Source organism: Schistocerca piceifrons, chromosome 1, assembly GCF_021461385.2.
Source record: "Schistocerca piceifrons isolate TAMUIC-IGC-003096 chromosome 1, iqSchPice1.1, whole genome shotgun sequence".
NCBI lineage: Eukaryota > Metazoa > Arthropoda > Insecta > Orthoptera > Acrididae > Schistocerca > Schistocerca piceifrons.
The window spans coordinates 913,718,759-913,735,735 of NC_060138.1; the positions used below are offsets into that span (position 1 = coordinate 913,718,759).

Genomic DNA, 16,977 nt, shown 5'->3' on the forward strand with positions numbered 1-16,977 from the left:
TACATTACACATTTTGTACGACCCCATATTTTGAAGGCACACAGTTTGATGATGTGTTCTTGTCCACAAAGGCACAAGTTACTGTGCTTCTCATCTTTCTTGTATGCAAATGTAATGTTAATCATCAGCTGCCAGTAGCCGACTGCCGAATGGAGTGCAGATATCGCACAGTCTGGCTGCTCCAACACTACTAACTGCCGGCTGTGCAAAGTCTCCAGCCACCCGCCAAGTTATGTGGTGTGCAGTATAGCTTTTTGGTATTGCACAGCTGCTCACTCACCCTGCAAAGTATTTCCACTCTGTTACCTCCAAACTAGTCTCATTTCCTTTGTCACTTAGTTTGGTCTAGCTTAATGGCTGGAATCTATTCGACCTTTCACTTGGTACTGCATAAAGTCATCCACTTTCCAATCAATTGAGACAGCACAGTGGTTAAGGCATTTGGGAGACCTGCTGTTCAAATCCCTTGCCCAGCTATCCAGATTTAGGCTTCCTTGGTTTTCATAAATAATTTAAGGCAAATGCTGACTTTGTTCCTTTGAAAAGGACATGGCCAATTTCTTTCACTGTCCTTACACAATCGGAGTACATGTTACATCACCAATAATCTCATGAAACCCCAATCTTCATTCCATTCTTCCACTCTTCACAAATACTCTACCTTTTACTTAGGTCTCTCACTCTTCCCCTGCGTGCACCTACTTGTTCCAAACCAAGATAATGTTTCCAAATACTTTCCAATCTTCTTCATATCCTCCCCCCCCTCCCCCCCCCCCTTCCCCCATTCCACATTCCACGTCATTGATCAAGAATGCTGCTTGCCTCAATCAGGTGTGAGTCACGGGAGCAACAGTATCTATGTGAGTTGTAAGACTGTTTGTTAGCTGCAGCAAAGAAATTTGAAAGCTGATATATTTTTCATACTTGCTATATACAGCATCTGACAAAAAGACCTCCCGTATTTCAAAATATAGTCACAATTGAACAAAGATACAGAAATGTCATTTTATATTAGTCTGTTCTAAAAATTACGTCCACTAAATGGCATCCTCCACTGTTGACACACTGACAAAGCATTTTCCGGAAGTTATCCATAGTTCTTTTTGTTATTTCCAGTGGAATGGCAGCCTTTTCCTGGGTGATTGCCTGCTAAAGTGCTGGCAGAGTTGTCGGGTGATGTTTGTAGTCTTGAACCTTTAAATGCCCCCCCCCCCCCCCCCCCCAGAAAAAAAATCACAAGGCGATAGATTGGGAGATGTAGGGGGCCAGCCAATGTATGGTTGTGAAAAGAAATGATTTTGAAGAAGCAACTGTCTCAGAATTTCTATTCTAGATAACGCTGTGAAGTGTAAGCTATGGCTCCATTTTGTTGGAACTGGACTTCTCGCTCTTCATGGTCGCCAACAAACTGTTTTAATTTTGGTCAAATGAAGGTCTCTCTCATGTGACAGTAGTGATTTGATTAACCATTACTGTTACATCATCTCTTTGAAAAAAAATGCGCAGCCCACATCCCATATTCAGCAACGGCACAACAAACTGACACACAACAGCTGTGGCATGGCCATAAGTGAAGCTCCTGAGAGTTTTCTGCGGCCCAGTAGCAGAAAATTTGTTTATTTATATTACTTGACAAATGGAAGTGGCCTTCATCAGAAGAAATCAAAACAGCACCAGAGGGAATGTTGTGAAAAATTTCTTCACATACAGCTTTGCAAGTTTCAAAATCTCTCTCATTTAATTCTTGGGTAACTAGCATTTTATTTGGGTGCATGCAAAGAGGTGTGTGAAGGATTCTTCTTACACTCCTGTCAGACAATGCCAAGGCAGCTGCATGTTTAAGTGTTGAATACTTGGAGATTGCTGGACAGGTGTTCTCACACATGCCACATTGATTGGCGTTGTTACAGTCCAAGATCAGACAGTAGATTTTCTTATCAATGCAGAACCTGATGCTCTAAAGTTTGATACCAAAAGGCATTTAGTTTTTCTATCACGAACAGAATCATGTCAGCAAAGTTTGAACTGAATGTGACATGTGCACTGAGTAGTAATCACCGAACCACCATTACAAATATACACTGAGTTGATAAAAGTAATGAGATAGCGAAATGCACATAAACAGATGGTAGTAGTATCGCATATACAAGGTGTAAAATGACATTGCATTGACGGAGCTGTCATTTGTATTCAGGTGATTCATGTGAAAAGGTTTCTGACATGATTATGGGAGCATGACAGGAACTAGCAGATTTTGAACACAGAATGGTAGTTGGAGCTAGATGTATATGACATTTCAGTTCAGAAATTATTAGCGAATTCAGTATTCCAAGACCCACAGTGTCAAGAATGTGAAAATTTCAGGCGTTACCTCTCACCATGGACAATGCAGTGGCCGACAGCCTTCACATAATGACTGAAAGGCACAGTGTTTGTGTAGAGTTGTCTGTGCTAAGAGACAAGCAGCACTGCGTGAAATAACCACTACAGGAAGACAGTGCAATGAAATTTGGCATAAATGGGTTGTAGCAACAGCCAGACGATGCAAGTGCCATTACTAACAACATGACATTGCCAGCAGTGCCTCTGCTGGGCTTTTGACCATATCGATTAGATCCTAGATGACTGAAATACCAGGGACTAAGCTCTGGTGTGCTGGGTACAGGCTTGGTGATCCTGGGATTCCTGAGTTGGGGACTGGTAAGTACTGCCAGTCCTCTGTCCCCGCAAGCTCTAGGGATGCGTCTGTGACAAATGTACAGCACAGCATTGGAACATTGTGTGGCAGAGGGCCAGGGTATCTTGACCACCCAGATAGCAAGGATGGTAGAAACCTCTATAAACAACCTCTGTGCTGCACACTGATAATACGCATGTGAAAAAGTCGTTAGCAGGCAACATCTGTAGAAACACCCTAATCTCAGTTGTATAAGACTTACCTAGGTACGTGGGGCTCCTCTAGGTGGACTTTTATTTCCCTAGCTACTCGTGAGACCGAGATGACACCCTCGAAATTCACTGCTTCTCATTCTAGTATGAATAGTGGGCCACTGGTAGATACCAGCAACCAATCAAACAAGAGGGCTTGTGTTGCCTGACCTCCTATCTTGGGGATTACGTAGTCTTACAGTTTCTGGTTATAGAACACATGCTGGTGGCCAGAATGTGCTTCTTATAGTTAAATGGAAAGAGGACAGCTTTGAGAAAGTTTCACTTTTCTATATACCAGGTGTACAACTTTGCTTCCGCCGGTTTTTTCCCATCATTTGAGGCTTTAATGAAACAAATCAGTTTCACGTGTATCATTAAAAGTATTTTCCTCAACTGGTCACTACTTTCTCCCATCTTTCGGGCAGTGTACAAATCCTGCGTCGAAAAAAATTGTTCATATTTTGAAGTGATCCACGAATCAATCCAATTTGTGACTTCATGAGATCGGAATGTTGGTCATCCAGGCCATGTGCCATTGATCTAAACAGGTGACAGTCAGAGGGATCAATGTCTGGAGAATATGGTGGGTGGGGTAGGACTTCACATTTTAATGTTTCCAAATATGTTTTGACCTCTTTTGCAATGTGGGGCCGAGCATTGTCGTGCTGCAAAATCACTTAATCATGCCTCTCGCTGTATTGCGGCTGTTTGTCTTTCAATGCTCTGCTCAAACGCATTAATTGCATTCGATAGCGAGCACTTGTGATTGTTTCACTTGGTTTTAACATTTCATAGTACACGGTGCCGAGCTGGTCCCACCAAACACAGAGCATGATCTTGGAGCCGTGAATATTCGGTTTGGCCGTCGAAGTGGAAGCATGGCTGGGATATCCCCATGATTTTTTGCATTTAGGGTTATCGTAATGAACCCATTTTTCGTCCATGGATGTAATGCGATGCAGAAATCCCTTCCATTTTTGCCACTGAAGCAGCTGTTCACAAATACACAAACGCCGTGAACATCTCTTGGTTTTAGCTCACACGGGACCCAAGTTCCTTCTTTCTGAATCATGCCCATAGCCTTGAGATAATTTGAAATGGCTTCCTGTGTCACTCCCACTAATTGTGCCAATTCTTCTTGGGTTTGACACAAGTCTTCACTCAGCAATGTCTCCAATTCTGCATCTTCAAAAACATTCTCTCTTCCACTATGCCTGGTTACGACGTTAAAATGACCATTCTTGAAGTGTTGAAACCACTCGCAACATGTTCTTTCACTAATAGCATCCTTATTGTATGTACTTGAGAGCATTCAATGAGACTCAGCTGCTGTTGACTTCATATTGAAACAAAACAGTAACATCTCCTGCAAATGATGAGACTTAGGCTCGTAAACTGACATTTTCAATCAAGAACAACTTCATGATGCAGACACAAATCAACTAATGTTTGAATGATGCTATGTTGACCGAGGTCCAAGCTAACTTCCTGATGTCTGCGACCTGTTTCTTTCGACCGCTACTTGTCGCTGTCGCCACCTGTCGGCAAACTGCGGAAGCAAAGCTGTACACCTTGTATAGAAAGGTTTAGAGGTCATCATTGCAACTCTGAAATCTGTCAGATACTTACAAAATGGGGCCCTTTTGGTAGAAATACCTGAGTGAAGAACATCCAAAAAGCTCAGTGCTTTGAGGAGTATGCAGTAGAAAGTGAAATGCACGGCACCTTGAACTACAGCAAAGGTGTTGTAACTTGCAGGGATCTGTGTGACATTCCCAGGAAGAATTGAAAGCTGAGTGGTCCCAGGAAGGCATTGTTGAGGTGCGAAACATAATGAAAATGGCAAATGGCGATCTAGTGAAATCAGACTTGTTTATACTGACTTTCAGCAGCACGAAACTTCCTGAGCACGTTAAGGCCTGTTTCCTTCACCTCAACATGCGACCTTATTTTACCAACCCAGTGCCCTGTTTTGCATACCAGCACTTTGGGCATACCACTGTATGTTGTAAAGGAGAAGCCACTTGGTAAGGCTGCCCAGAAGTAGTGTATAAACTGCTCTGGGGATCACCCTGTCAAGAGAAGGGACTGCTGTGTTTCCCTTGAAGAAGGGAAGATACAAGAGATCAAAACAACAAAGTGTATCTCATGTTGTGAGGCCAGGCAGCCCCCAAAGTTTGCTACCTCCTTTGCACCTTTTTTTAAACAGCCAGTTCACAAGGCTGATGCTGCTACACAAACGGAGACTGCTGTTGTTAGCACTGGTACCTGTGCTTTCAATGCACTTGTGCTGCTGCAGTTACTTTGAAACCTGTACCTCCTCTCAGAATATCAGACAAGGCCATGGTTTCCAACATTGTGGAGCTCTTAGCTCCTCCACAGGTTCCAACTGCTCCACCATCCAGCACTGCCACTGCCACTACCACCACCACCACCACCACCACCACCACCACCACCACCTTCACGGTTGTGGCTCCAGAACCCCCCCCCCCCCCCTCCCACACACACACACATACACACACACACACACACACACACACACACACACACACACAAAATCTAATATAAAGAATCAGCTGCCAATGGAGGTAGGAAGCAATCAGTCTGATGATCAACATCCCTCTCTGTGACATTTCTCGTCACTCATCTTGAAAGTCAGTGGACCTTAATATCAGCCTGTGGTACACATCTTGCCGAACACTGCTTGTGTTTGCAGCAAAAACCAATTTTAAAGCACCTGATGCCCATGTATAGCAAGGCTATACACACTGTCACAAGGAGGACCTGTCTGGGGAAGGGCCAAGGGAGTGGTCACTTTGTTTGTCAACAATCTGCACCACTCCTCTGCTCTCCCCCTAGCAACTGTTTTACAAGCGGTTGAAGTTAAACTTCATGTGTGTCGAAGGATCGCTGTTACTCACTGTACTCACCGTACTCACCTCCGCATGATGCGATAGGCTCTGAGGTTCTAACGGATTTTACAGAATAACACCCTCGACCATTTCTCTTTCTGGGGGAACTCGGTGCACATAATGTATTCTGGTGCTTGAGATACACATGCCGTAGGGGTCAAGTCTTGGAGAACCTCATGATGTCTACATCCTCAATATCGGCAGTCCCACTCATTTCTCGGCTGCTACTGGATAATCCTCGGCCATCGACTTCTCTTTCTTCTCTCCTGCCCTTCCAGACTTAGCCCTGTGGGAAGCAACGGATGGCCTTTATTCCAGTGACCATTTCCCGTTGCAGAGACAAGGCTCAACACATAATTAACACCAACTGTTTCACTTGTTCCACAAAAGAATGGGGAGCCATCAGAAGGATTTCTGGTAAACACAGTTTTTACTATTTACTGCCGTGCTGAAACAGGTGTCTCCAAACAAAGCCTGGAGACATCGCTCAGATGATAGAAGAGCATTTTGCATAGACTGCTGCCAATGCCGACCAGAATCCAATGTTTCGTCGCTACCGTGCGACTGTAGAGAGGGGCAAGTTTTACTTCAGATTCCACAATTCTCCTTTCTCTATTTAGGAGATGGAATTGGCACTGTCTGAGACTCCTGATACTGCACCCAATTGTGACCAAATCCATTACTGCATACTTAGACATTTGTCCTCAGTGTCAAAAGAAATCTTCCTTGAATGAATGTTTTAATTTTATAAGGCAGATGGGTCACTTTCTCAATTATTGGAGAGAGAGAGAGAGAGAGTTTTGATCCCTCTCCTTATGAAACCAGGAAAGGACCGCACATGTCCCAGTAGTTACAGGAGTATTGTCTTAATGAGCTGTGTTGGGAAGACTGTTGGGTGAATGGTTAACAGTTGTATGGTCTGGCTGTTAGAGACCAGGTAACACCTTAGCCACTCTCAGAGTGGATTTTGGAGATTTCGTATTGAGTGGGGCGGCACAGTGGTTAGCACACTGGACTCACATTCAAGAGGACAGTGGTTCAAACCAGCATCCAGCCATCTTTATTTAGGTTCTCTGTGATTTCTTTAAATCGCTTAAGACAAATGCTGGGATGGTTCCTTCAAAAGGACACAGCCACTTTTCTTCTCCATCCTTCCCTAATCTGAGCTTGTGCTCCATCTCTAATGACCTCATTGTTGACAGGATGTTAACCACTAATCTCCTTCTTCTCCTCCTCCTCCTCCTCCTCCTCCTCCTCCTCTGGAGATTTCGGTCCACTGTCAACAATATGATCCTGCTAGAGGCGGCTGTTCAGCAGGCTTTTCTGTGTAAATATCATGGTCTTGGTATTTTCGTTGATGTAAGTAAGGCATACAACACTCTTTCATCAGTGGGCATTCGAGGCCATCTTCCCATTTTCGTGTGATCTTTCCTGTATCAAGCTGTTTTTTAGGCCCTGTCTTGGTGACATGGTTTCAGATCATTTTGAGCAGGAGAGTTGTGTCCCTCCAGGCAGTGTTTTATGTATTACCCTCTTGGTGTAGCCATAAACAGTTCCTGTACAGTACTTCTTATTTGTGGACGATTTTGCTGTTTTCTGTTCCTTCTCCAGTGTTGCAACAATGACTTGCCAGTGGAAACTAAAAAGTGTAGAGATTAGATGAGTGGCCTGCGAAGATGGGTTTTCAGTTTTCTTTCTGCAGGTTCCTCATCCACCTCTGGGATGCCTTTTGTCCATGAGCAATGAGGCTATTTGGGATCTGTGGTACGGCATGTGCTGGAGTCACTTGATGTGGAGTGAGTAAAATGACAAATCCAGGGTTTTAACTGTCTGCCACACTGGTTACTGTAGAGGCCCAGTGTAATTTCAGATTTAGTACATTACAGGAGAGATTGCACTCCCACATATGTTTTTAATACATTACTTAAGGACATTTCAACTCAGCACCCCATCTTTACACCTGTTATTATGAACGGGTTGAAACAGGGGGACTTTGTTAGTTGCTCTGTTGTTTCCCCTGATCATGTCTACAAGGTCTGACTGCCTCAAGACTTTACTGTCTTCAATGTGGAATTATATGTGAACTTGCAGGCACTGGGCCAGATGAGATGTGATTTGAGTACTAAATTCCTTGTTTGTTCAGATTCTCTGAAAACACTTCATTCTCTACAATACTTGCACGCAAGAAACAAAGTAATCCAGAATATCCAGGATGCCTGCCTCCAACTACAATGGTTGGGGAAGGAGATATTTTTTGCTGGGTGCCAGAGTACATGGTTCTTGTGGAGAATGAAAATGTAGCAGCAAAGGATGAAAATGTAGCCGCAAAGGAGGCATGTGCGATGCTCAGTTAGTTTGGTGTTCCTTCCCCCTGCATGCTATCGCCTCACTGTTGAGGTACAGAGTCTTGCATTGATGAGAGGATGAGTGGCTGAAAGTAACAGACAGTAAGCTCTGTCTAATACAGCCCACAATGCAGCTGTGGTGTACCTCCTTCCAGCCACATCAGTGGGACAAGGTCCTCCCTTGCTTGTCTTCAGGTAGGCCACAGCCATATGACACACGGCATCTTGCTCCACAGGAGGACCATCCAGTGTGTGGTGCTTGTGACATACAGATCACTGTACACCACATTTTATTAGATTGTGTTTTATTTTCTGACCAGAGGGCAGTGGGTGATTTGCTGACAGATCTGCCCTCTGTTTTAAGTAATGTTCAAGTAAATGTTGTGGGAGCTAAAAAGTTTTGTGATTTGTCCAGCAAGTTCCTGAAAATTTTAGGGAGATGTTTTTAACATGTTAACAGGGTGACTGGCTCACCCGTGTTTTTGTAAGTGGTGGTCAGCGAGTCAAATTTCCCTGTGCCTTTCTTTTAACTCCACTATTGTTTTGTTTCTGTTTTAATCCCAGGTATAACATCCTTTGCCCTTCCTCTACTGTCTATGGCATGTGAGATAGTGTGTGTGTGAGTGAGTGAGTGCATGAGTGTTATTATGTAGGATGTCTCCCTGCATGATAACATTTTCGTAATTTTATCCGCATTTTTCTTTTAGTGTGTGTATGGGTGCTGACAACCTCATCATCAAGCACCAGTAAGCTACACACACACACACACACACACACACACACACACACACAACTGGAGATGGAGAACTGTAGTACTATCAGATGAGTACCGATTTCAGTTGGTAAATGCTGATGGTAGGGTTCAAGTGTGGTGTAGACTCCACGAAGCCATGGACTCAAGTTGTCAGCAAGGCACTGTGCAAGCTGGTGGTGGCTCCATAATTGTGTGGTCTGTGTTGACATGGAATGGACTGGGTCCTCTGGTCCAACTAAACTCATCAGTGACTGGGAATGGTTATGTGCAGTGAGCGAATGATTTGGCCATCAAGATCACCTGACATGAATCCCATTGAACATTTATAGGACATAATCAAGAGGTCAGTTTGTGCACAAAATCCAGCACTGGCAACACTTTCACAATTATGGAAAGCTGTAGAAGCAGCATGGCTCGGTATTTCTGCAGTGGCTCCTTCAGTGACAAGTTGAGTTCATGCCACATCGAGGTGCTGCACTATGCTGGATGAAATGAGATCCTACGTGCACATCAGTATCCCCATCTCAAGTCACACAGTGATCTATCAGATACAGGAGGTCTTTTTATCAGACCCTGCACTTGACCTCTGTTCAGTGCCTCCTGTATTTTGTCAGTCAGGATCTACCATCATATGTTTCACCCCCTAATTTTTCATCAACAGAATATTTACAGTTTTTTTGATAAACTGAAACTTCACATTTTTTTGCATATGACACTGGTCAACTACTTTCATTGATGACAATGCTACTATAGAATTTTTTTTATCGGTCATTAATTGAACTGACGCTTACTTATTTAGTACTTTTGTAAAATAGTATGGAGCTTCAGAAGAAAGACTGGGAGGAAACAGGATTTATCAACAATTCAATAAGAATGTTAACTCAGAACTTTAGTGATAAAAGGTGACAGTACAGAGTGAAAAAGATCTGCGATGAAACATAAATTGTTGATTTCCATTTCAATATGTTTTTCTGGCTTCCTTGAGTGATGTTATAGGTGAATTTGTTATTTAATCACCCATGACTTAAAGTTGTGTTTGCTGCCACCTGTCTGTAGTCTGTCAGTCTGTTTGTCTTGTCAGTCTGTAGTTTTAATTTGGAGATAATTTTGCTTTAAAAATGCTAAACATATTTCAACATATAAACAGGATAATACAAGCAAATAAATAATTGCAAATGGCTAACTAACAAAATATGCTAGAGACTTAAAAGGATAGTTGTAATTATGAACAGCATAAAAATAAAGTCTAAATATTTTTGTGACTTGTATTTTCAGTGAAATTACGTCTTCACGTACTTTACAATTATGATTAACAAAATGCTGACCCAATATACCTATGCTAAAACTTTGCAGAAGAAATTTTAAGCAGTGCTAGTTTACATAACATTGTAACGGTATTTGGGATTAATGAATTATGCCTGAAACTCCCGGTATGAACATGAACTAATTTGATGTTTTCAGTCACTGCACATTATAGTCTGCCAAAGATTGGTTATTGGTTTTGTTGCAGTGGCCACTTGATACAAACAAGATGTAGAATGCCAGCAGTTCAGGGTGTGCATAGACATTATTTTTGTGTATCAAGGTGGTGAATAGTATGTTGCAAATGTGACTTGTCAGTATATCTATTTGAAATGTCTGTCTCAAGTAGATTTTATTACTCAGCAATTTCATATCTTGTTTCACGTTACTTGTCACCCATCAATAGACAGGTTGCTAGGCTGTAGCTTCTGTTGCTTGTAGGTATTCATGCTAAGTACTGTAAAGGCTACCACATAGGTTTGTGTAATGCAGCCTCTCAAATTGAAAAAACTGTTTTTAATTGTCCACCTTCCAGTGTACCTGCATTCCCTGTTCAAATAAAACTGAAAAGTGTGTGTTCTTTACAGTTCCACATTCACCAGAGTTGTGGTTGAAGATATTGAAATATTTGAAACAGGATCCAAAGGAGTTCATATTACTTAACAAAAATAAATTAAGAAGGTTATTGATACAAGATTATACTGCATCTCCTGTGAGTATGGTTCTATATTGGGTGTCAAGTGTTAAATTTGTTCACAGTTTGTCTCTGTTTTTTAATTATGTTTATTATTTTTACAGAGTCTTGAAAATTGTCTAAGAACAGTAACAAGGTTGAGTCCAGCAGAAATGGTACCCTCTGTAATAGAATTTTCTAGTGAATATCTCAATTCATCTGACATCTTGCATGTAACAAAAGATGAATATTTCACGTATCTGACACCAGAAGGAGAGATCTATGATAAAAGTGTTATTGCTGGGTAAGTGCAGATTACGATTTTTGTGTATTTATTTATTTATTTTTTCATAAGGGCCCACAATCAAAACGTATCATTAAATTGACTTATAATAACAGAACATTTTAAGTAATAATGCTAATATACATTCTGTCCCAGGAGGAATGGTCAATATTCACAGATACGATAGGATCAATCTTTCAAACCAAAAAGCCTGGTATACATGGGCTCTAAAAGCATACCTTATGAACTATGTATGAGTATGTCATCATCTTAGATACTGTGAAACAAATCTCTTCTACTGCAAGCTCTTTGCTTCCCATATTTTGAGAAGTGGCAGTGTGCACCAAAATACGAAACAAATGTCTAATAAACATTGGCTCTAAAGTGTGTATCTTAATGCTATGAGCTTTGAAACACATCTCTTCTACTAAACAAGTATTAGTAGTTCTTAACATACATGTTTTAGAGCCCATGGTCAGTAGACAGTGTTTTCTTGTTTGGTCCACATTACCTCCTCCCAAAATATGGAAAGCAAACAGCTTTCATTAGAACATATTTGTGTCACAGTATTGAAGATGAAGTGCTCATACCTCTTACAGTGTGCATTTTGGGGTCCGTTTACTAGACTTTTTTTTTGCTTTGAATGACAATTTCTGTTATATCCCTGAATGTTGTCCATTCCTCCTGGGGTACCATGTATAGCATAACAAAAAATTACACAAATAAAGAAATCTTTATGTGGTATTGTGTATTCTTGAGCTATTTGCTAAATTTTTTTTGTGAATATTGTAACAAATGATAAAAGCTTGATTCTTAGTTATGGGTGGGTGTGATAGTATTAATGATGATCAGTTACCAAGGAGGGGGACAGCACTACTGTCTTGTGGCAGTATTTGTCCTGTGGCTGTTGGTTGGGTTGTGACAAGATTTATTTAGTAAAATGGAAGCAGCATTTCTTTTCTCATTATAGATGGCTTGAACCCTTTTTACGTTAAAATATTGCCTCATTGGTGAGATTCTCTCCACATATCAAATGAAATATTCTCACAGTAGTTGTTTTGTATACTTATTAATCTTTTGTGAAGTAAAAAAAGATGAACCAGCCTTAAAGTTCTTGTAGAAAGTATTTTTGCCCCTTCTTATGATATAAGTCATTTACTAGGGACCTAAAACTCATAAGACATTATATATAAGCAAAGTAGAAATATGGCGAGAACATTTGTGGCACACAGGGTAGAAAGCAGAAAGATATTATTGGACAATTAAAGAGGGACTAATTGAAAATGTAGGAGTTAATTGGATTAGGGAAGTGGTTACTTCCAGTCTGAATCCATTCATTCACTCATTCATTCATTCATTCATTCATTCATTGGTGTGACACACAAAGCAGTGTCTATATCTTTACTGATCGAAGTTCAGCAGTAATACCTTATGTTCAATTATAGAGACTTAACGTGCACCACTAACCATTTTCTGCACGTCAAGGCTCCAGAGTACCTGAAATGAAATGTCCTTGAAACTTTTGTCTCTCTGTTGGAAGTTTTGTGTGATTAGAATGACATTCTCCATCAAAAATGGAAGAATTGAATTTATCAACTATGTGTGATTTGTTATACTGTTGCAGAAAAGATGCAGACGACGATCTAAATATAAAGAATATGAAGAGAGAAAGCAAGGCTTATTCATATAAGGAACAGTTAGAAGAGCTGCAGTTGCGACGTGAACTAGAGGAAAAGAAAAGGAGAGAAGGAAAACTGAAAGAACCAGAACTAACTCCAAAACAGAAGGAAATTTTAAGACTTCAGTTGGAAAAAGAAAGTGCTATAAGGGCAAGACTGACTGAAGTATGTACATGACAATTTACATGAGTTTTAGTGATAGTTAATCCCAATTGTTAGCTTCCTTCTAAGTTAAGATCACTAGCAATTTTGCATTGCTGGTAACATGAATATGAAACACAATCTCAAGTCATCATTTTCTTCTTCTTCTTCTTTTTTTAATAAATCATCACCCATGTATAAATGATGGTATAAAAGTTTTTCATAAACATTTTAATATACCCATGATGCTACTATTGGCATACAGTGTCATTCAGAGTATTATTAAAAGGCACAACTCTAATGATCATAATTATCATTTCAGTTATCTTCAGCATTCTGTTAGTTTGGTGTGACGTACTTTTAATTTTTTTCCCCACCTCTCAGTGTCTGTCAATTCCTGTGTTCTGACTGCACTCTTCACCCTCAGGAATCGATTTTTGTAAATTTCCTTGTGCTCTTTCACTGCTGTGTATACTACATATAATTCCCATTAGTAGACAATTAACTAATCACCTATGTTTCAGATTGAGACCTATTGTTTGCTTTTGGTCATCATCTTTTAATTCAGTCCAAAGCAAATATGTGGTAATTACCACTAGAAACAAACAAGATAAAGAATTATTAAGTTACACTACTGTTGCCCAAAATTTTGCAATATCTATTATACTCGGAGTCACGAGCAGAATATCTTCTGTGTGAAGTGCAGGACATCGATGATAGGCCAGTATGTGTTCCAGTGGTGTGTTGTTCTCTGCAATCACAATTGGTGGTATCCAGAGGGAAGTGTAATTTCTGGAAGTTACTCGTGGGTCTTCCATCCCCAGATTGAAGGTTGTAGAGTGACCACCACATGATCCAGTTCTGTTCATACCCACGTGAGTGGGTTTGATGACCAGGTTGAGTTATTAAGTCAAGAAATCCATAGTTGTTTCCTTGCTATAACTGCTACTGTTTGCAACACTGAAGTTATCCTGATAAAACTTCTTCTGGACCTCAACCATGGGGCTGCTGGAAGTACCCATATAATAGAGGGTCTTCTTGATTAGCCTGATTTGTTCTCTCCACATTGGCAGCTACCTCATGATTAATATCCGGCTGCGTTCTGCCTGTGAGCTGGTTGAGAATTTGTAGTGTTGTGACAAAACTTAGGTGCTTATTTAAGTGCAAATTAAGGATATATGACATACAATTCTAATATGGACCCTCAAAAACCCTCTGAGGCAATCCCTTTTTAAATCTTCTATCAGAGTGTAGTGATGTGTGTTTTTCTCAGGTAAGGATAGTGTGATGGGTAATAAGTTCCAGTAAGTGGTTTCAGGTTAATCCGTAATGCATTCCATTTAGTATTGAGCTACCAACAAATCTACATTGTACTCCGTGAGTTGCATCAACCACTGTGTGATTGCTCACTGAGACCTATAAAGACCTACAAGCTTCTCAGGTATTTATTACTTGAACATTTCAACAGATATGAAGTGTTTTCAGACGCTTTGAATACTTACATCACAAATAAATTCTACAGAGATGAAATCAGTCAGCTAAAACACAGGAGAAGTGAAATTGCGCACAATGGTTATAGTTTTTCATAAATTCTTGAAGAGAATCACTATAATGATAAATTTCCAGTTTGATTGCTGTTGAGCAGGAACAGACAGTGAAGCAGGTCAGTGACAGAAAATACACTGGAAGTTGACTGGACATAGCAGGCAGTTGTCTCTGATGAAATACAGGATCTCATTTTCTCAGAATACTTGCACAAAACTAGAGCAAGGAATACCTTCCACAACCTCAACTCATCACAGGCAGAAAGCTGCACTTAGGTGGAATGAAAAGTGTTGCTGTATAAAGGAGACTGCTGATAAAATATTGATATTTTCTTCCAAAAAATATTGATATATACCGTCGATATTTTTGCCCTAATATATCGACATCGAAATGGTGATATCGAGTGCCAATATTTTTATTTATGTACATATATTTTGTAACTTTTGATAAATATTTGAAACTATTTTATTTATTTATTTTTGAAATTGCAGAACAAGATAATTTTACTTTTACTGTGAGGGAGTCATACTACTTTTTGAACTTTCATAATGTCCAATCTTTGTCTTTGACTGTGTCAAGCAAATATAGGTAGCACAAACAAATCCGATTGCACTGAGGGGTGGCAGTGTGAATTGAATTTTAAGATTTCCAATGTGAATAAATAGCACACCAGTTGCATTAAAAAACAGTTTTTAACGCAACTAGTGTGCTATTTCTTCACATCTGCATTCTTCAAATAACAGTTGCTGAAAATCGTGAACAAAAATCAAAATGACAAGAATGGTTGGCCTTTGCAGGGGGCGGAGACGTGTTAGGGGAAATGCTGATGTAATTGGCACTCGACACTACTAACAGAAACTGCAACGTTTAACTTCACCAAGCAATTTTGACACTACAACTGCTAGGTTCTGGCGTTTGCAGAAATGAAAAAAACAGTATAAAGGGTTCTGGCCAAATCCAATATGTGACAAAATCAAACAACAGACGCATGGGACACCTTTTGTTTTGCCACTTAATAATAAATCAATATTTATCTAAAAACAAAGATGATGTAACTTACCAAACGAAAGCATTGGTATGTTGATAGATACACAAACAAACACAAACACACACACGAAATTCAAGCTTTCGCAACCCACGGTTGCTTCATCAGGAAAGAGGGAACGAGAGGGAAAGACAAAAGGACACACACACACACACACACACACACACACACACACACACACACACACAAGCAGACATGTGTAAAGGCAAAGAGTTACCCACCAGGCCTCAACCTCCGCTAATTTCGAGTTGCTGCCGCTCATACCTCACCTGTCATTCAACATCATCTTTGCCTCTGTACTTCCGCCTCTGCCCAAACCAAAATTCATGTAGTATTTTGGACTATTCATGCCTTTAGAACTAAATGATACATCTGAATCAACATTTTTGTAGTTATATATAAAAATGTGTCCATGCTGACAAAGAAATACAAATCACAAAAGACAAACAACAGTTAAAATGATCTGCATTCGACAAAATTTATCTTAAGATGGATTGCTACTGAAAGGGAAAGAAGAAAGTTTGTATTGTACAATTTGACTGACACCTACCATGCTGTCGTAGTAACAGCACTTACCTGTCAGCTCATTAGATATCTTTACTAGTGCACACGTTGTTCCTTTACTCAAAAAGCAAATAAATCAAAATATTTTTATGAAACCACTACAATGCCCCTACTATGAGATCGACTTCCCTGGGAACCACGGTGCACAGTTTGGACACCCCTTTCTTAACTATTCCAAGGCAATCAAATCCATTATTGTAGATGTTAGCTATTGTTCCATCAAAATAATCAGGAAGAATTTATCTCTTCACCAATCAACCTTTTCCCGTCTATTTCACATTCCCCTCCTCACAAGCTGTCCCTCTTCCACCTGCCTCCTCACAACCTGTCCCTCTTCCACCTGCCTCCTCACAACCTGTCCCTCTTCCACCTGCCTCCTCACAACCTGTCCCTCTTCCACCTGCCTCCTCACAACCTGTCCCTCTTCCACCTGCCTCCTCACAACCTGTCCCTCTTCCACCTGCCTCCTCACAACCTGCTCCTCTTACACCTGTATCCTGACACCCCCTCCCTATTCCACCTGCCTCTTCACACCCATCCCTGTTCCAGCTGTCTCCTCACAACCTGTCACCATTCCAACAGCTTCCTCTCACCCTGTCCCTCTTCCACCTGCCTCCTCACAACCTGTCCCTCTTCCACCTGCCTCCTCACAACCTGTCCCTCTTCCACCTGCCTCCTCACAACCTGCTCCTCTTACACCTGTATCCTGACACCCCCCCCCCCCCCCTTATTCCACCTGCCCCTTCACACCCATCCCTGTTCCAGCTGTCTCCTCACAACTTGTCACTCTTCCAACGGCTTCC

General features: G+C 40.9%; 1 protein-coding gene across 1 annotated transcript in view; it reads left to right on the plus strand.

Moving 5' to 3' along the window:
• The window catches only part of LOC124717053 (eIF-2-alpha kinase activator GCN1), a 265,579-nt gene that overhangs the window by 106,964 nt on the left and 141,638 nt on the right, over nt 1–16,977 (plus strand). The window contains exons 12-14 of the mRNA XM_047243734.1: nt 10,832–10,956; nt 11,043–11,221; nt 12,825–13,044. Coding sequence (XP_047099690.1) covers nt 10,832–10,956; nt 11,043–11,221; nt 12,825–13,044 — 524 coding nt within the window. The remainder of the gene's footprint in view (nt 1–10,831; nt 10,957–11,042; nt 11,222–12,824; nt 13,045–16,977) is intronic.